We start from the raw sequence: 20,751 nt of genomic DNA, 5'->3' as shown, positions 1-20,751 counted from the left end.
CAATGAAACGTTAAAGCTGCATTAATACATTTAGGCCACTAGGGGGCAGTAAAAGTGAGTCACAGACAAAATTAGAGCGAAATATTGATGCAAACATTTTTGTCCAATATTCAAGTAGTGTCCACCATTAATTTCACAGCTATATGACACTTATTATTAGTAGAATTAATTTGAAATAATATACAAAACAAATGTTCTAAGCTCTGAGACTCCAATCAAACATCCAAGCATGTTGGGGAGTTAGAAAGCCAGTAGATGCTTCTTAAGACTTGCCTTTTTGAGTTCTCTACAGTATAAAAGCAATCCAAGTGATAGTTATCTGTAAATCAAATTGTACGACGCATACATGAACTGCTAATAGCTCATTTGGCATAGTTTTACAGGTTCCAGTTAGCTAAAATGCTACAAAAAAACACAGCTTATAATAAACTGACTCCATAGAAGCATCTTTCTTGAATCATTATGGTGAAATATAGCTACAAATTATTATCATCCACCAAATAGAAGTGAAAAAGGTAAATAATATGAGTGAATAAATTGGATAAATCCAAATATTTTTCCAACCTTTATTGGTTTAACTTGTAAAGTTTGTTTTATCGTGTTAAATAATAATAAACTCAGATGAAACTTTATTTTGTTATTAATGAATCCTTGTTGATGTAACCCAGCCGAAGCGATCTTAATTGTTGATATTATCATATATGTAATTGTTTGTTCTTAACCATTGAATTCTTAGCTAACCGTGCGTGCCGTCACATTTGTTCTGCGAGGTTTTAATAAGAGTTTCACTACATCTTTCATGTTTCTGACTCAGCAATAATCAGAACCATTACTAGTGAAATGCAATAACGGTGTTACATTCCTCCTGGTTTCTCACAAAGACTTGAAGCACATGGTCGTGCAGACTGACGTCAGATGACACACAAATACACCCTTCAGAGTGTGTCGTTGTAGACATCAGGACAGATGCTGCTGGCTGGAGAGAGGCTCAGCTGGGAGGCATTAGACGGCTCAGAGACAGGACAGACTTTGTGTGTATTGGTATGTGTCCTGTTTTGGAAGTTCAGAGTTCAGGTCATTAGGACACAAGTTTAAATCCTGTAGCTAAATACAGACAGAATATGGGTGTGATTAAGTGTTTTTGCTGTGTGTTTTTGTCCTTTGAGAAGTGTGTTGTGTGTCTGTACATGTGTGCTGATGGATCTACATGTGTGTGTTTGTGGGTACACTATATATATATATATATATATATATATATATACGTGTGTCTTCAGTCCAGGGCCAGTAGAGGTGTGCTGGTCTCTCGATCTGTTGGCCGGAGAGTTTCTGGATCGACTGCAGATTGAGACCTGAAACACACACACACAATCTTTGTGATATCAAGTAAAAGTATTCACATTCTTTACATTAAAGGGAATTCCACTATTTTTAAACTTCGGTCCTGTCTTTTATATATCTGGTGGTCTAACATTTTGAATTTCTCCAGATGATTTCTTCAGCCTGCAGCAGTGAATCAGGGTGTAATGGCTTCAATATAAAACTTTGTGGACAATGCTCTCGATCATGTTGTGTCCACTAAAAGTTGTTGTTTTTGTAACTGACAAATTGAGATTGTTGTTCTATGTGTCTGACAACATTACAGAAAGAGATAGACTTTTTGTTTGAATGAAGATGATTTTTATAACCACAAACAGCTGTTACCTCAATCTCGAGACTCCATTAAGAAAACAAGGAGTTGTACCTCGCAGAACACAGAAGTTGCTGGTCTGCTGCTGCTTTGATTATTTCCCTTTGTGCATATTATTTTGTGTTTCACAAATATTGAGTGAGATGTGGACTATTTGAAATATAACAGTCAATCTGAGCCTATCACTGACAAAAAAAACAACAACTTTTTGTGGACGTACTTTTACATCCTCGTTAACAACCTGGTTACATCCTGCATTGACTACTGCAACTCCATTCTCTTCGGTCTCTCTCTCAAGTCCATCTACAAACTTCAACTGGTCCAGAACTCTGCTGCTCGCATCATCTCCAGAACTCCCTCCATTAATCACCTCACTCCTATTCTTTAGCAGCTTCACTAGCTCCTAGTTAAACACTGCATGGACTTCAAGTTTTTTCAGTATAGTAAAAAAAGAAAGTAAATAAGGTAAACTACAGAACATTAAATATCAAATTAGCAGTCTCTTTTCATCAAATTCAAAACTGTAGTAAAACCAGTGGTGCAGTGCAGGGTATATGCAGGTATACAGAGTAGACCCACTTGTTTTTCAGTCTCCAAAGGATATACCCACTTCTAAATCTCCTCTAAACCACTTCATGATTAACTGACAATATTCAGTAGTTTGCTGGAATTTTTTCCTAGAATGGTAAAGGGATGACCCTCCCTACTCTGTCTCTAATTGACTAGTACGTACCAACTGAATGTAAAAGAGGAATCTTACATGTCACTATTTTAAACAGAGGCCTTTTTTTCTCTGCTGAACGGGTCCCACATTTAGGGGCAAAATGAAGAGTATACCCACTTCTTCAGCCACCACTACACCACTGAGTAAAACCCAGACTACTCTCTTCATCCATCGCCTCACCTCTTCATCATGTCCTTCTCTCCTCCACCTCCACAGTTCTCCCTGACGTGCAGCGCGTCATAGGTCAGCGTGTACTCCGTCTCGTCATTGTAGTCTGGTCCCAGCAATGTTCGTGCCCAGATTCCCATATCGTACGGAGGAAGAGTCCCGCCAAATTCCGACGGCAAACACTCAGGCTGGATGAGCTGGTGGAGAGAGTTCAGGTTGTTGCCGTGAAGGAAGATCTGAGGGAGGGAGAGGAAACAAAGTGAGAAAAGAGACAATTGGGGTGGGGCAAAAAAAGAAGGGGAGGAGACAAGTAGATAACTCCGTAACAAGATAAAGGAATCAAAATAAAAGTAGATAGTAGGAAAGATGATTGAGATTCACCCTCTTCCTGGTTTTGTCCTTGAGGAAAGGTTTAATGATGGTGTACATGGCGTGGATGTACCATGGCTGATTCACAAAGTGGATTCCTCCAAACCGGGCCGGGAAGCTGTCCTGAGGAGACGAGGAGAGGAAAGACAACGTTTGAAGGAGACAAAGCAATAACAGGTAGGTCGAAGAGACCCGAAAGTTAAATGAGTAGGAGAACCAAGGAGATAAGAGGAGTCCAGGAGAAGACGAGGAGGTGTTCAGAGGTCAGGTGTTTGTGTTGTTATTTACCTGGAGGCCCTCTATGGCCAGTTTGAGGATGTTTGGGGTTAACTTGGACGCCTGTTTGAAGGAGAAATTGCTCCAGTCGATGATGAGGATGAAACCGTTAATCTGAAGTTCGGGGTTCTCTATCAAAACCTCCAAAGACAGCAGGATGGCCCGCAGGATGTCCGTGAACGAGTTCCTGATCAAGAGGGAGAAGAAGGATGAGGGTAAGATGAAGACAACTTGTATGTAGGTGTTCATCAACAGCTAATCAATAGTTAAAGAGGCTGTGACGGTGAGTCTTAACTACAACAATGGACTCAATCGGCTTTTTGTGTTCTTGTCTATTTATAGTGTAAGTACAGCACTGACTCATTAGGCTCCTTGTTCATTTCAATCAATAGACAGACATGTTAATGTGTGTGGGACAACATGTTTAATGTGTGTTCTGAGGATCTTAATGTGTTTACCCAGTCAAATAGTGGGGACCTGCCTTCTTTGTGCGGACAAAACTCAATTCCTCAAACCTTTAATCATTAAATTTCAAGGAGAAAGTTTGCATTTAATATTTAAATGAATAATTGATGTATATGAGTGTGAGTGGCATTGTGCATGACCTACGTTTTGAGGACCTTAATGTGTTTACAAAGTCACACAGTAGGGACTCATCTTTCTTGTGGAGGAAAAAACTAAAAACCTCACTATTTAAATCATTACATTTTATAGGGGATGACTTGATTTAGAAAGGGTAAGATCAGGGTAAGTGTTACTATATGTATGTGTGTTTGTGTCCAACATGTATTCCCCATGTTGTCGGGCCCTTGAGGTGTTAACATAGTTAGTAAAACCATAACATAGTAAAACCTCCCTTCTTCCTGGGAAAAAAAACGTAATTCCTCCTACCTTTTAACATTAGGTTCAGGGGGAAGACATTTATTAACAGATTAATTGTTAATTGTTTATGAGCATGTAGAACATGTATAACCTATGTTGTGAACGTGCGTGTGTGTGTGTTTGTGTGTGTGTGTTTGTTTGTTACCTGCTCTGGTCCCAATTGGAGGCAAACAAGATGAGGATTTTTCGGCCATGTTGGTCTGGAGTCTCCAGTACGCCTGGAAAACCATCCATCAGTGCCCGCTTAATACCTGGGTCATCAACCTGTAACACAATTTACTCCAATTAAGAAGCCCACTTATTAGGTGGCTGAGTATTTCAAGAACTATTGTAAACTTTTTCGGCCTCAATCTTTTTCTTTGAACAGTTCAAACAGACCTTGAAGCTCTGAAACATGTCAAGGTTCTGCTGTCTGAACTGGAAGTACTGGGCCAGCAGCCTGAAGGTTTCCACCTGGTCAAACTTTCTGGCTCTCAGGAAACGGAGGATGAAGTCATCATCGGTCCGCAGAAAACCAATGTCGGGCCGTGTGACAATCATGTCCCGGACCTTGATGTAAACACAGGACAAAACAAAGGCGGAAGGCATCATTAAGTTCACCTTTAGCTCTACTGCAACATCTTGAGTGAGAAATGTAATCTGAAAACAGTTGAGTTAAAGCAAGACATTTTATGGTTGTCACATTGACAACCAGACAAAATAGGAAACTAACCTTGGACAACATCCCCTTAAAAACTCTGAAAGCCCAAACTTTACTGTATATGAATTGGTGTTTGAAACACATGTTTTCTTAGGTTTAAGTAGGAAGCACTGGACTTTGGATGTGGAATTTTGGCTGCTGCAACTTGGTTTTATGGAGTCCGGGAAAAGCTAGTATTATTTGGATAAGAAGGTGGAGCTTGAGAGGAGTGAGCACTAAGAAAATGATAAATTACCAAAGTTATACAGTCAATGACCGATGTCACTTCCTTAGCTGACTATCATAATGGATCTAGCTAACTAGTCTAGTATTGTAAGCAGGGACCAAAATCTGCTAATAAATGCTAACATATAAATAACACAACCAGAAAATAATTGTAGTAAAGGCTTGTTATGCCGGGATCAGACAACACATTATATGCACCAATACAGCCTGATCCGGCAGACGTAGGGTTTGGCAAGTCAATTGATTTATCCTTTGTAGTGTCATTATGAACAACAATCAAGGCTACATCTGGGATGCCTCATGACCTGCTGACAGAAAGACTAAAAAATTTGTATTTTTTGTCTGCCTTCTACGATACTTTGCTGTCATATCCGTTATGTGACATTGACCAATGAGAGCACAGAATGCTCCGCACACGCAAAATTTACGGGTGTAAACAAACAAAATGGCCTAGCTAAAGCAGAATGATCAAGTTGTTGCTGCGAGATGGAACTATTAGACAGGAAAAGTTTGCCATGCTCTTGCAGCAACACTTTTTTTGTGTCAAATAACAGTATTGGGGTTCAGTTGGCATAAAATCACTTTTGGAGCTTGCCTCTAGCGGCAACTTGAGGTATTGCATTTCTTTTTTTGTTCTTCAGTGTTTGATTTATTTTACAGCCTTAAAAGTTTCATTTTGTCTTTGGGTTGAATATTACCATTAGTATGCTGACATTAGTTAAACATTGTAGGTTTTCAAACCTGCTGGATGTCCTGGTGCAGAGTGTCTGGGTTTTCATTCAGCTCTAAGCGAGCCTTCTCCGTCGTCTCTGAGCTCAGACCGGCGTGTAGATGGGTCATCATGGGGTCTCACTCTGATGTGGTTCCTAATGTCCAAAATGTGTTTCTTCACAGACTACTGACCCACAATCGGGAGATTGTTTTCCACTTTTTATGTCTTAGGATTGTCAAGTTTTATTCCAACTTCTGTAAATTCCAAGATGAAGATTTCCAGACAGTTCCTTTCTGCTGATTGATTTGTTGTACAATCTTCTGTGGCTCAGTTTTTTGATTTGGTTTTGAAACAGTCAGTAAAGTGAGTCTTTGACCTCTAAACTATAAAACAATCTTATTTGCTGTCTTTGTTTTTGATGTCTTTGATTTTAGATTCCAGATTATTTTTGAAAGAACATAACTTGAATAGAACAGTTTCACCTCCTCAAAAAATCCCAGGGTTTGTCAGGAAGAGACAATCGTGGTCGTCTTTATCGGACTGTTGTCCAACAGAAACAGCTTATGAATGAACAATCGACTCTGCTGTCTACTTCTACATTATTGGAAGCTTTGATCCCTGTTTTTGGTTTTTGATGCTGAACTGAAACGCTGAGTATGCTGAAGAGTTTTAAAGTCACAAAACTTCAGTCATGGCATAAACGTGTTTTAATGGACAACACATTCAGGGTAAAAGTAAATGCCAAATCCACATCCTATTTGTCCGGATTTTCTCTCCGTTTGGCGTTTCACACCTCCCTCCGCCTCCTCCTGCTCTCAGTCATTTTTCAGAATTTGGTTTCAGGTTTTCATAAGACGACATTGATGCTCCACTTCGTCATGTTTGGCTGCTCAGAGCTGGAGGCTTAGTGATGATGATGAAGAGTCCTGTTGTTCTGCACAGAGGTTGTGACCCGTCAGAATAGAAAAAGGTCAGTTAAGGCAGATCGTCAAATGCCGAGGTCCTCAGCCTGATACAGAGAGGAAAGCACAGGTGACATACATGGCATTTCTTCAATGAGGCAGGTATCTCTGCTACCAATGTAATTAGTATTTCTTGTTCTGCCGTTAAAAAAAAGTGCACATTGTGTTTGACAGGCTGGTAGAATTTTTAGACAAGAGGAGGTTAACTGCATTGCCAAAAGGTTACATTATACATTTTCTGCCTATTATATCTACTAAATTGCACTTTATTGTAGTTTAAAATCAGAAAAAGGTGTAGCTTTTGCAGGTTCAGACAAAAAATAAAGGACATTTTAGCTTCCTACAATAGAAAATTATAAAACTCTAGGCACACAAGTTGGGTAATTTCTTATGTTCAATCATCAAAAATTCAAGCAACCTTCTACATACAGTCTAAATTAAATATATTGGCAGTGTTTCAGTACAAACAAATTTGTACAGTTTGGAAAATGATGTCGAAGTTTGATTACAATTTTTGATGGGTTCATTCCTCTACTAATCCTGCCCTGTTAAATAGATGACATTTTTTAAAGCTTCTGCATTTTCAAAACTATAGATCATTCAAATATTGGTGATTGTAACATGACATTTACTTCTTGCTTGTAAAGTCAGTAAACTAGAGGTATAATGCATGGGTTTGTGTTTCTGCTGCTGCTCAACCATTCAATCAATGGTAGTTTTTATCTTTTCTTTATCTCCATTTCATAATGGAGGTCTGAGCCTCAGATGACCCCCATGCCTTTCCACCATTCACCCCAACCCCCGCCCCCAACTCGACCCCATCTGCCGCTTGCATTAATTGTGTCAGATGTCCACAGAGGCACTTGAAGGTCCCTTGGGGCTGAATTTTACATTTCAAGCTCTGAGATTTAACATAAAGGAAAATAACACAACCTGAGCTGCCTGAATGTTACTCTGCTTATACAATTAGGTCAAATTTCTATGTAAAATCTCATTTTATTGATTAAAACAGTCTAATACTGACAGCTCATAATAGAAATGACACTTATAATGTGTAGGCAGTGTGTGCGTGTAAGTAGGCTCACCAAATGTCCTCACAAGGAGGCAAAAATGTAAGAACATCCTCCACAAGTGAGGGGATTTATCCGGGCAAACAGGTTCTGTACGTTTTAATTTAATTTAAAATGGAAATAATTTAAAATACCCACAGCTGAGGGAGCTGCTAGGTGTGCTGGTTGGATCCCGGCCGTCCTGGCTGGCCCGACGGCCCTCCGGTGGTGGTGCTGATGCTGGGGATGGTGGCGGAGGTGGCCATCGGTATCCCGCTGACAAAAGAGGTTTCTTTGAAAATTAAAAACCAAAACGCATAAAAAATAAATCCTTAAAAGAAACAAAATGTCCCTGAGGGAGTCAGAGGGGATTAAAGCCTGTCCTTGTGGATCCGTGTGGGCATCGTAACGTGTGAGGAGGACGATGATGCGTTTTCACTTTGTGCTCCGAGAAGACGTCAGGATGCTCCCAAACTGACAAGTTTGCAACGTAAACAGTACGACGTCCGGTCATGATTTTCAAAATAATGGTTTAACCCAGCTGCGATTTAGTCACAGGCCTATTCCATGTGTTTAAATGAGCTCATATTGAAGTCAAAAGAGTGTTTTTGTTTTTATGAATAATGGGGGGATTTCATGCCTTTATTTGATAGGACACTGGATAAAGTTGGAAATCAGGGAGAGAAAGTGTGGAATGACATGGGGGGGGTAAGAGCTGCAGGTTGGACTTGAACCTGGGCTGCTGGCTACAGGACTACAGTATAGCCTTGGCACATTGGGCTCAACGTACCTACATGACCATCGGCGCCCCAAAAGGTAAGGTTTAAGTCTAACTTTTTCTTGAAGGGCTTCTTTTAAATATCACCTGCTCCTTTATTAATTATATGTAGGCCTTCTTAATTTGCTTAGTCTATGAAACAAATAGGTGCACAATCTTAACAAATATCAACACCATGTTTATCAATACTTAAGATAACATACCCACAGAAGAATATACATACATATATATTTATTTTTATATTTATTCTGAACTTTATACCAGTTATGAAACATAGGCTATTATCTTTTGGGTTTGTTTTTTTTTGTAAAATCTGTAGTTTATCAATTGAGATGAGCAAGAAATAAACCACTTAAGAGAATGTCATAAGAAAAAACACATAGATAAACTAAATGACACAGAGGCAAGCATACAAACTCATATTGACTTATACACACATCTAAATATATAAAAAAGAAAGTTGTGAAAATAATGTTTATAGTTTGAAAAGAATATTAATGTATAATAAAAAACAAAAGAAAACAGAATTCACATTTGGTTTGGTTGAGAAGTAAGGCGCTCTTATTTTGGAGTTGTGTTTCCGGTCTCTATCTCATAAACGGTGTGGCTTTGCATTCTTGAACGCTCCAGTCTGTGTGACGGCAGCTGACGGCCAAGCGCGCTCACGAGTCAACCTGGACAGATTGTAGGTTGAGCGCGCACATTCAGAGGTTAGTACCATAGACTGTACACGGGTACACCGCGTGCACACATTTGGACCACAGGAAGTGGACTAAACACTATTTAAAGTATGCTATAAACGGTTTTGGTCAAACAAACGTTTTGACGTCACATTTTAATACCAATTTTCATGATTTGTATTTATTTATTTATTTATTCATCTTCAAGTGTACTTTTTTTATTTTATTTTTTTATTTATTTCAATTATATTTCCTTAGAGGTTTTCACGTCACACAAATCACCCTTTTATTCTGACAAAGTGTTTTTATATATTGTCAATAAATAATAGTTATCATCAAGTTGAAAAGTATTACTGTGACTAGAAAAATGACTATTCACCAAATGTTAGTTTTTTTAATTGACAAAATAGAGATTAATTTATAATAAAAGTAGTTTTTTTATTGGCAAATGTTGTGTTATAGTTCAGTGTGTTTCTCTGTTAAAATATAAGTTTTACACTGTTTTTGTCAAAGGGACATATTTTATATAAAAGCAATATAGTCCATGGGCCTGACCAGATTCCAGTACCACTCTGGTGGTCCCTTCATTAACAGGTTACTGCGACGCAGCTGCCACTCAGGAAAGGCTTTCATACCAAAATGTAATCTACAGACATTTTCAAAAATTCTTACTATGTTTTGCCACCTTGAATGACACCAACAAAGGACAGTTTGGGCTCTGGCCCATGGACTATTAATTGTACAAAAACAACAAAAAAAAACATTTAACTGGCGGCTGCGACTTAAAAAATGTTTTACCCTAGGTTAATGTATTGATCAGTCTCACAATTAATCATTTTATTATATTGCGAGCCAGAAATCACAAATGAAACAAATAAAATAAAAATTCAGTCACTTCAGTTACACTACACAAACAAATCAAACACTGTACACAGTTTCACAGTCAGGATAGCTTTCTCATTTTTCAAAATGTTACTGATGAATTCAAGTGTTTGGATTAATTTTCCTAAACTTAAAAAAAAAAAAAGATCTTTTTATTGACAACACAGTAACACAACAGAATACCACGGAAAGACCCAACAGAAACAAGCGAAACATGAAACAAAAGGTCAAACTATACAACTATAAGGGTTTTTTTTTTTTTTTTTTAAGCCTAATTTAAATGACAATTTCACAAATATTCAATGTTTTTTCCACTTTCCTATTTTTCAGTCCGTGTAAGGAATGGATGTGTGTTTTTTTTTTTTTTCTATTTTGATTTGTTGTATTTGTGGTATTCTTGTTGCCTCTGATACTTCCCTACTACTGTGATGGTGACGTACTACTGTGACGGCAGGTGACGTATTTCCGCTTGTGCTAAGGTTCAGCTCAGTCAGTTGGGAAACAAACACCTCACTGAAAGCTTCTCTACCTCCTTTCAACCTTTGGTTATTTTAAAAACCCGTTGTTACCAACTTTAAAATCTAATTTTCCTATCTTCACCGAAGTGTCTACAACTGTCCACAGGTCGTGTCATAACGTGGGACGTCGTGTTTAAACTCGTTTTTCAGACACAGAATCTGACCTCAGAACGTGCTAACGTTAGCTCAGCAGCTAGCCACCATTAAACGTCGTATAAATCATGGATCAAGCGGTGGTCGCGGCACAAACACCAAAGGTAAGAAAGTCTCTCTTGTCCTTATCTTGTCATGTATACTTCTGTTAGCTCCTGTTTGTTAATACAAACCATGGTGACAGTCCTCTCAGGTATTTACTCAGCAGCTGTCGGTGCGATGATTGGAGATATTTTGAGTTTAAACTGTCAGTGTTGTCTTTCATGAGTGTAACTAATATCCCGGCTCACTCTTTCTTGATACTCTAACATATTGTGAAGTTCATTTCAGAACTACTTACATCGTCATTCTGTTGTGTCATATTAAATATTAAAATTTTAATTTAACACAAAGAGATGACGTGAGTTTGTATAATGTTGTCTTTTTTGTACATGTTATATGACGTCACATGGGGGCGTGTCTTAGCAGGAACACGCCTGAACATGTCTTGAGTCTAAATTATGACTCAGTGTTTGAATTACCCCGTTTGTTAGGATTATACATGACAACTGAGTCCCAGTTGTGACTCATAGATGGCTCTGTTTTAATCCAAAATGTTGTTCTTTGTAAAGTGTGCTGTGTCTCTCTTTTTATTTCCGTCTGTAACTTTGTGTTTTTGCTGCTGCCTGTCTTGGCCAGGTCTCCCTTTAAAAAATAGGTTTTTAATCTCAATGGGACCAACCTGGTTAAATTAAAAAATAATGTGTTGAACTAAATGATATAAATGGCATCCCCCCCCCACGTCTTGACTTTCCTCTAGTCTTTACATTGTTACAATACAATATGTTCAACATTACTTTGTATAGGCTATTTAAAAATCATGTTTTCTATCCATTGTGGTGCTTTGTGTTTGTTTTTGTGTTGCATTAACTTGTTATATTGATCTATGTTTCTTTTGCACTATTCCCCAAGGCAAATTTCTCTTCTGGATAGGGCTGGGCGATATGTACGGAAGAGGATTAGGGCCACACTTAAAAAAAGATAGAGTTCTGACTTTATTCTCAGAATTCTGAGTTTAAAGTCAGAACTCTATTTTTTATTTTATTTTATGTGTGGCCCTAATCCTCTTCTGTAGATATGCCCTAAAAATAAAATGTATCTTTTTAAAACATGTCGCTTCGAAACATGATAGGAATAGTATCAGAAAAATATCTACATTTTTGACATCCGTAGTTGGGATGATAATGTTTTTGTGTTATACGTTTCGTGTCATCTTTTTTTATTCTGTGATCACTGTTTGTACAGTTTACTTTTCATCTGCATTGAACTACATGCTCAACCTGTGGCTTAACCAGCTCCAGTACACCAAGCTAAACGTTATCGAGCCAAATGTATGAATGGATTAGTCGGTTAACCTGAATGTATATTTACAGCTTATATAAAGTAAAATAATGTAAGTAGTTTTTCACCTCACAACGTGAAAACCTTTTTAAGTTCTGCCTCCTTCATCAGCTGGCTTTTTTTTTCAACATGTGATGGTCAACTAAAGAGGGCTTCTCTTTAAAAGTTAAGAATTCAAATGATCAATACAGAAGGTCCAAAGTGAACTCCCAATTTTATTTAGTATCAATTCTTTTTTATTTTTTTTGAAGCTGCACAGGCTTTAAACTTTACATTCTAATTTTGGGTTTTTGCGACTCCAAACGTTGCTAGCATAACTAAACAAAGCCAAACAACCTCAAATTCTACACCTGTTTAATTTGTTTAAAAGGTGGGAAGAATTTGTATTCAGAATAACATATTTGTTTTGTGTTTCCAGAGTCCGTGGGGTTCAGTGGCCCCGGCGGCTCCATCCTGCTCACTGGCTGATGTGATGAGCGAGCAGCTGGCTAAACAGCTGGACGATGAAAACAACGCCTTCCCGACACTCACGGAGTAAGTTCTTACCTGTGTGGTATTTATTTTTAGACTAAGTTAAAATGAAATAATCTGTGTTCATAAAGAAAATAAACAAATGGCAAGAAAATATAGGACTGACAATTAGTTGAAACTTAAACTTGTTGAGGCTTCAAGGAGGAATAAACATGATAGACGATCTTCGTGTCCTGAATAGCTCCTGTCTTTACTCATTTCTTTCTTTCTTTCTTTCAGTCCAGCAGCAGATCTGTTGCTGTCAGATGATGCGGGTGATACAACCAGTGACCTGATGCTCGCTCAGATGCTGCAGATGCAGTTTGACCGCGAGTTTGATAATCAGCTCCGACTGGAGGAGAAGAAGTTCAACGGAGACAGCAAAGGTAAAACTACAGCAGAGTGACATAAATAAAACACTTTTAATCAGGGTCCTAAATTTACTTACAAGTAAATTTACAAGTAACATTTGCGGGTTGATTTCCCGTTTTTGCGAGTAACGGCTCTCCGCAACATACGTATGGGTTTGTACCAAAATACTCTCGTACTAGAGACTGACATGAGAGTGGGTTTTGACCTCCGTCATGAATGTTTAACGAGCAAACACACTGATAACAATAGCCTTGACTCGTTTATTTGTTATTGCATATCATTTTTGAATATTGAAACAGATGACAGTTGATCCATGATCCAAATACAGACTTACTTCTACAATTAGGAACACACGTGATCCAGTCATACAGTTGGTTCGACTTTTCTTTGTCCACTCTCACCGTGTCTGCGTTTATCATGCAGGTTTCAGCTGTTCGCAGTGCGTGAGAACAATCTAAAAGCACGCTTACATTTAAAAAGAATATGTCTAACTAGTGCAGCACGGGCTGTGATACACTCACATCTACTAAATGAACGGTCTGCTTATGTTATGTGTTCAAGTTATCAAACCTCAATCGTAGATGACATCAAATTTTTGTGAGGGTTGCCTGGGCACCATACCTTTTTTAAATAAAAAATAAAAAAGGCCAGCACATTAATTTGTTTCCATTTCTTATAATCTTGATCCGATAAAATTATCTGATCCATGACTAGGATACATGTTGACATCAAAAACATAATGCCTTATAACCTCAATTAAACGTACTGAAACACAATGTGCACGTGACCCAAAACACAGTAACACAGTAAAAATTATGCTTAGTTGGTGGATTTTCTTCATCTCTGCACCACCTTGGCCGGTGAGTCAAAAAGTTCATTTTGGAGCCTGCATATAATACTGCAAGTTTATTGAATTAATGCACTTGTTTAAAATGTGTGTAAAGAATTTAGATTAATAAGAATGTCTTTTGTTTGTGTCCAGTGTCCATCTCTTTTGAGAACTACCGTATGGTCCATCCCTATGAAGACAGCGACAGCTCCGAGGACGAGGTGGACTGGCAGGACACGAGACACGACCCCTACAAAGCTGGTAAACATCTGCAGCGTGTTAGAAAACAAACAGGAAGCATCGATTTTTACTGCTTCCTCTGCTCGCCCTGCTTAAAAGTTTTGTTAAAGAATTCCAGAGAAACTTGAGATCTTTTTGTATAACGAGAGCACTAGTGGTGAGTTCTAAATCACTATCAGGTTAAATCAACACTGAAAGCCTAAAATTCCTACATACACAGATATTTACCATTAAGGTGTTTAAGAGAAAGTCCACAGAGTAACTCACACATTTTAAATGTCTGTGTTTGATCAGATAAGCCCCAGACGACACCCAGGAGAGGCTTCACTGGCAAAGGCAAAAACATCACAACCAAACACGACGAGGTGGTGTGCGGACGCAAGAACACGGCACGCATGGACAACGTAAGACAACTTTTAAGAGGGTTGTCAAGATACACAAAAAAAAAAAAACAGAGATTTGTTCATGGTTCATCTATTTTGTTGCCTGTCGTACGCTTTTGTACCAAACATGCAAAAGATTGAGTTGAAGATCTTTGTGCGTTTAAATTGTGCCATGTCATTTTATTCTGTCTTCCTGTTCCTCCTCCAGTTTGCTCCTGAGATCCACGTCGGTGACGGCTTGGGGATGGACCTGAAGCTGTCCAACCAGGTGTTTAACTCTCTGAAGCAGCACTGCCACAGCGAGCAGAGACGCAGCGCCAGGCTGCACGAGAAGAAGGAGCACTCCACAGCTGTAAGCACACAAATACTCGATTGATCGAAGATGCACATGAATCTTTGTTTTGCCGTCAAACTCAACCGCTCTCTCTGCAGGAACAAGCCGTGGACCCTCGCACTCGCCTGCTCATGTACAAGATGGTGAACTCCGGCGTGCTGGAGAACATCAACGGATGCATCAGCACAGGAAAAGAGGCTGTCATCTTCCACGCTAATGGAGGGAGGTGAGTGGATGGAGCAAAGTTGTCTTAAATCCTGAAGGATCATTTAAGGACAATCGGGCAGGGACGAAAAAAAAGGACAAGAAACAGCGCTGTAGTTAAACTGGAAAAAGCATTTTGAATTCAGACATGAGTGTCAGGAATTTTACCTTTAGAAGAAAGGAGCTTCTTGTCTATACTGCCTTCCTCGATAGTGTTGTGTGTTATAAAGTGATACACAAACATGTTTTGTTTTAAGATCAGAACTAAACATTAGAAACAAAAAAGTATCAAAGGAACACAAACTGATTAAGCGATCAAAGCAGCAGTAGACCAGAAACACCTTTGTCCTGAGAGGTCAAACGAGTGTTTTTGTCAATGAAGTCTGGTGCCATTAAAGACAGCGATATAAGATTTAAGATTTACTTTTATTGATCCTGCGAGGGGAAATTTCAGTTTCTACACTCTGCAAGTCATGCAACACACACATAGGCTGAAATACACACACATGCACAAACAGGATCCTATGGACATGCACTAATGGAGAGATGTCAGAGTGACGGAGCGGCCCCCGGCAGGCCCTCCTGAGCTAGTGGTGGGGAGGGGGTTTGGTGCCTTGCTCAAGGGCACCTCGGCAGTGCTCAGGAAGCGATCTGGCACCTCTCCAGCTACCAGACCAACTTCCATATTTGGTCCGCGCAGGGACTTGACCCAAGTCCCTACAGACTGAGCTACTGCCGCCCAAATATAACCGCTCTGTAAGGATGTTGTCACTCAAAACAAGCACTTTGGTGGACTTTGTTAAATCAGGCACTTCATCCCTGAAGCATTATGTTATTACAGTCTGTCTGACGGCTGAGTTCTGAAAGCATCTACTGGAATAATCCCAAAACGTATTTTATCTTTTTGTCATTTAGACATGAAATGTGTCAAAATAAGAGCAAGGGGAGGAAATAGAAGTGAAATAGAAGTGTACCCCTCTAAAGAAACACTTGGTTCTTGTTGTCTTAACCAAGAGAAAGAGAAGAAACTCCTTAAGTCAGGTGTGGAACAGAGACTGGAAGCTGAGTTGAAGTCTCAGACTGCTTAAATTACTATTCTTAGATTATTTATTCTTCTGTGTGTTTCTGTGTGTGTGTCAGTCTGGAGGAGCAGCCCGTTCCCGACGAGGTGGTGCTGAAGGTTTTCAAGACGACACTGAACGAGTTTAAGAACAGAGACCGCTACATCAAAGACGACTACCGCTTCAAAGAACGCTTCAGCAAACTGAACCCACGCAAGGTCATCAAGCTGTGGGCCGAGAAGGAGATGCACAACCTGGCCAGGTAATTCCACCTTATACTGCCACGGCTAATATCAGCGCTGCCTCTTCTTTAAAGTACAACTACACTTTAGTACAACTCTGCTCTTTTCCTTGCCTGTCTCTGTCTACGTTAAATCTTGAAGAAAAAGAGTTATTTAAAATCGTATTAAAAAGTGAATAAAAAACTGCCAGCGTCTGAGCACAGACCTCTGATGTGAATGTGTCTGTGATCAGGATGAAGAAGGCAGAGATCCCCTGTCCAGAGGTGGTGCTGTTGAAGAAACACATCCTGATGATGTCGTTCATCGGTAAAGATCACGTTCCTGCTCCCAAACTCAAAGATGTCACGTTGAGCTCGGAGGACATGAAGAACGCTTTCTACCAGGTCCTACATGTGAGTACGCCGAACACCAGCCACACTTCCTGCTACAAGGCAAAGTCAAATAGTTTGAGACATTTCAATCTTTGAAACATTCCTAACTGCTGTAACGCCGATATGTTGGCAACGCTGTGTCATTATCCATTCAGTGCACCAGCAAACAAATTTCCATTCCACCAAAGAGGAAGAAAAGTGAAAGGGGAGGAAGATGTTACAAGTTCACAGCGAGATTGTTGTTGTTTTTTTCGCGCTGCGCTGCCATACAGACGTGCCCTTCACAAATAGCCATCTAATTTAGTATTGAATTGACCCTAACAATACTTTGTCCTACAATTATAATCCCCTACACGGATCTCTGAATGATAGTTCCATGTTTGTATGTACTCTGAACTAACCGGACAACGGCCACCTGATGTCCAGCACCAACCACATCTGACCCTGCCTTATTCTGCGTGCTGCAGCCAGGGGTTTATGTTGTTTTTTAATTTAACAACTAAATGTGTTTTATCTAAACTCTATGTTTTCTGTGTGTGCAGATGATGCAGGTGTTGTATCAGGAGTGTAATCTGGTTCATGCTGATCTGAGTGAATACAACATGCTGTGGCACGAGGGAAAGGTACCCACCTCTGTCTGCTTCACTTACTGTTTGCTACTTCTGGATTCTTTCCTCCTACCTCTTTATTATTCAAGTCTTCTGTCTTCTTCCCGTCTACTGTTTACCTTCGGTCTTTTTTGCTCTTTTTTACCTCCTCTCCCTCTCTTGTCTTTTTTCATCCTCCTTCCTCTCCTCTCACATTTCCCTCCTCCTCGTTCCTTTTTTTAAGCTTCTGTTCAAACTGCTGAAGTTAAATTTGTTTTGTTCAATCAAATCTGTCCGAGAGACGCCCACCACAGTGTCATTCTAACGTCTTTGCGTGTGTGTGTGTGTTGTAGGTTTGGTTGATTGATGTCAGTCAGTCCATCGAGCCCACCCACCCTCACGGCCTGGAGTTCCTCTTCAGAGACTGCAGGAACGTTTCAACGGTAACTTTCTCATACCTTTTGAAGTGATTCACATGAAAATGCTAAAAAAGATGACAAATTCTGTTAAAAGGGGAACTTTGGTTTCTTGTTGATTATATTTGTTTATAATTCTCTAATTATCTCTAAGTAAAACATTTAGATTTAGTTTTACTATTATGATCTGATCGTTAAAAAAAGTACAGATTCAATTTATAAAAAATAAAAACGAAAATACTGCATTTAGGATACCAGGTGACCAGATTCTGTCTTACTTTGCCAGGTGATTAAACTTCCATTAAGGTGTTTAGTTTTGCCCAAAGCACAGGAAATATATACCAGGGAGAAATGTTTTGAGTATTTTCAAGTTATATTGTTTTTTTTTGTTATCTTTTTTTGTTACCGTAATTGCTTGATATGACTGATTGAATAACCGTCTTTAATTTGGTGTGCGTGTCGCAGTTCTTCCAGAGGAGAGGGGTGAGCGAGGCGATGAGTGTGTACGAACTTTTCAACGCCGTGAGCAACCTGAACATCCCCGTTGGTGCCGAGGACGAGGCTGAGTTCATGGCCGAGGTAACACTCTAAAATATAAACTAAACCTTTTTTTTTTATTCAAGCTTAACTTCTTAAGGAAAGAGTAAAAAAAATAACAATAATTCTGCTTAGTCACTCAGTTTTCATTTAATGACATTTTATTGAGTTTTTTTACTTTGATATATTCTCTATCTGTTTTGTTAAAATATAAATCTGGCTTCAATCTTTGTTTCTTTCTGAAAACAAATCCTATTAAAGGACAAAACTAAGAATACTGGAGGATCAATCTGGAAAAACACCACACATATCTATTGTTTTAAAATACAAACAAATGCTTTTTATCAAAAATGAGGAAATGGTTGATTGGTTGGAGATCATTTTCAGATGCAAAGTTATTGACAGTTTTTTTCTTTGCCACTGAAAAGTTCAGGCTGTTATTCTCTCTGTGGTCTCTTACAGATCGTGGTGTTGGAGAAGAGAAATGAAGACCACGTGCAGAAGCGAGGAAAGAAAACCTTCCCTGTCTCCTCTGAAGACTGCGACCCTCCTTTAGAACCCGACGCCGATGATTAACGCCCCGTCCAGCTCGCTCTCTCTTCACGACCCCGCCGTGTTGAAAACGCCGCAACTAGGAGATGAACGGAGGAGGCTCCTGGAGGACCCGGAGCCTCTCCCTCCAACTCTCCCACCACCCTTTTAACCCCCCACCCCCAACAACAACTGCCTCTTTTACTGAGGCAGGACGGAGCGCCTCCTCCTGGCTGCAGGAGGGACGAGTTTCACTGTGTTGGATGTTGAAGTCGGAGCGTTCTGGCTGCTGAGAGGCACCGACAGAGTTTGCTGAGGCTGAGACCTCATCTCTAATCCTCCTGCCGATACTGACCCACACTCTTTGTTCTGTTTTTCTTTTTTAAGAATCATGACCTCAGACAGACTGTATTGAGAATACAAACAAATGAATTTCAGCTTTGCTTAAACTCTCAGAGATATAATTAAATTTAAACTGAAAGTTTGTAAAGATGGCCGCTGAGTCAGGCTGAACTTGAGGAACATGAGGGATAAACTAAGGTTGTCAAGGTAACGGATTTATAAACTTAGGTGTCGATATCTATGACCTTAACTAGAAACAGATCTGTTTCGATACCATGACAGCTAGTGCAAGTCAGAGGCTTAAGTTTCTCAAAGCTTCTGTACTATAATGCTATCAATCATAAACAATCATGAAAGTAATTGTAAATTTAAGTCATGTGGTATGAAAAAGTATCAAACATTTTGGCAACCCTTGGTTCAACTATCCAGAGGATAACAAACTCTTTCCCTTTTTCAGGGCATGGTAAAAGATACAATTAAAAGAAAGTCAGGTTTTATTCATCCTGTAGCAAGAAATAAACTAGTTTTAAAGAGGGAGGGAGGAAAAATTAAACTGTATCGATTCCACGTCAGCAAAAATAGCAGTCCTATTGGGTAATTTTGTGTTATCATTATCTCAAAATTGCAATCAAACTCCTGCACACTGTCTTAATTGCCAGTTGCCAATTTATTTGTGCAATTTAGACCGTGTGCAGGAGTTTCCTTGCTTCCACTGCTTATCACCTGTCTTAGAAAATAGATGTAGCACTCGTCGATATTATAGAAAGTTAAAAAAACAGGAAGAATCGTTTAAAAACCTGTTAAAAAAGAAGAAGAAAAGTTTTGAAGTCATAAAAATGTTGACCACCTTAGTTTTTCTCACAGTCATAATTTCTCAAAGATTCAACGATACTTCAGTCTGAATGACCAAAAAATGCATCAGGAAGTTTTTTTTCTTCCTATTTAAGCTAAAAAAAAAAGGGAGATGCACACAATGGGAAATAATGGTTTTCAGACTTCTTAATAATTTGAGAATGGCTTTATTAATTTCTGATTTATTTTGATTCATTTTTTTTGTTCTTACTTTTACTCTGTCCATTTTTATTTGTAACTTCTGGGTCAGATTTGGAGGGAGAGGTGTGAGAAGTCGCAGCAGTTTGGTCCTGTGTGTGTGTGTGGAAGCTAAAGCAGGGGGGTGATACATATTTTGCTTACACTAGAAATTAAAGCAGAAAATTAACTGTTAGTAGTACTATCAGACAAATGCAAGTTAATAAGAGTCATGGCAGCATCATGTGTAGAAGATAAAGAAAAAACAATTGTTTGCCGTAAAAACGATCATATGTGTAGCTCTTAGATTGTATGACTTCATATCGAATAATCTTCTTTATTAGAGGTCTTTTCTGAGCTCAATGGCTAAAAACATGAGGTTTTCTTGTCAGTGCTGACACACTTGAACTCCTCACATGATGCTGGTTTTATGGTGGATTACTTCTCATAAATTGTGGTGACAATAAAAGATAAAGGTAGAATGTGTTGTCTTTTTATTTGTTCATTAAATGTAAAAAAAATAATAATTGTTTAAGATATCAGTTCAAGTCTCTTATGGTTGGTCATTTGAATAATATTTCCCTACACACGTGACAGTCATACAACCACATGACTCAG

The 20,751-nt window shown here is 39.0% G+C and overlaps 2 protein-coding genes across 3 annotated transcripts; one reads left to right on the top strand and one right to left on the bottom strand.

Annotated features, from left to right (window-relative positions):
- Positions 1-1,072: 1,072 nt before the first annotated feature.
- On the bottom strand, positions 1,073-8,222 carry LOC109993133 (clavesin-1). Of its 2 annotated transcripts, none has more exons than XM_020645944.3 (8): positions 7,914-8,222; positions 5,773-6,752; positions 4,485-4,655; positions 4,252-4,370; positions 3,237-3,411; positions 2,961-3,071; positions 2,592-2,815; positions 1,073-1,349 (listed from the first exon to the last, which is right to left on the bottom strand). In XM_020645944.3, the coding sequence occupies exons 2-8, from the start codon at positions 5,872-5,874 to the stop codon at positions 1,271-1,273; spliced, it is 981 nt and encodes a 326-aa protein (XP_020501600.1). In that variant the 5' UTR covers positions 5,875-6,752; positions 7,914-8,222; the 3' UTR covers positions 1,073-1,270. The 2 variants fall into 2 exon arrangements, with proteins under 2 accessions (XP_020501600.1, XP_065805261.1); XM_065949189.1 differs by having other exon boundaries at positions 7,791-7,927.
- A 2,341-nt stretch (positions 8,223-10,563) lies between these two features.
- Positions 10,564-20,615, top strand: riok3 (RIO kinase 3 (yeast)). The gene is made up of 13 exons (XM_020645956.3): positions 10,564-10,869; positions 12,564-12,679; positions 12,896-13,041; positions 14,010-14,117; positions 14,391-14,500; positions 14,688-14,831; positions 14,912-15,039; positions 16,158-16,340; positions 16,553-16,712; positions 17,234-17,314; positions 17,632-17,721; positions 18,160-18,273; positions 18,694-20,615. The coding sequence occupies exons 1-13, from the start codon at positions 10,834-10,836 to the stop codon at positions 18,805-18,807; spliced, it is 1,530 nt and encodes a 509-aa protein (XP_020501612.1). The 5' UTR covers positions 10,564-10,833; the 3' UTR covers positions 18,808-20,615.
- Positions 20,616-20,751: the final 136 nt, after the last annotated feature.

Source organism: Labrus bergylta, chromosome 20 (genome assembly GCF_963930695.1).
Source record: "Labrus bergylta chromosome 20, fLabBer1.1, whole genome shotgun sequence".
NCBI lineage: Eukaryota > Metazoa > Chordata > Actinopteri > Labriformes > Labridae > Labrus > Labrus bergylta.
The sequence above is the reverse complement of the archived record's forward strand: the minus strand, read 5'-3'. Positions and strand labels throughout refer to the sequence as shown.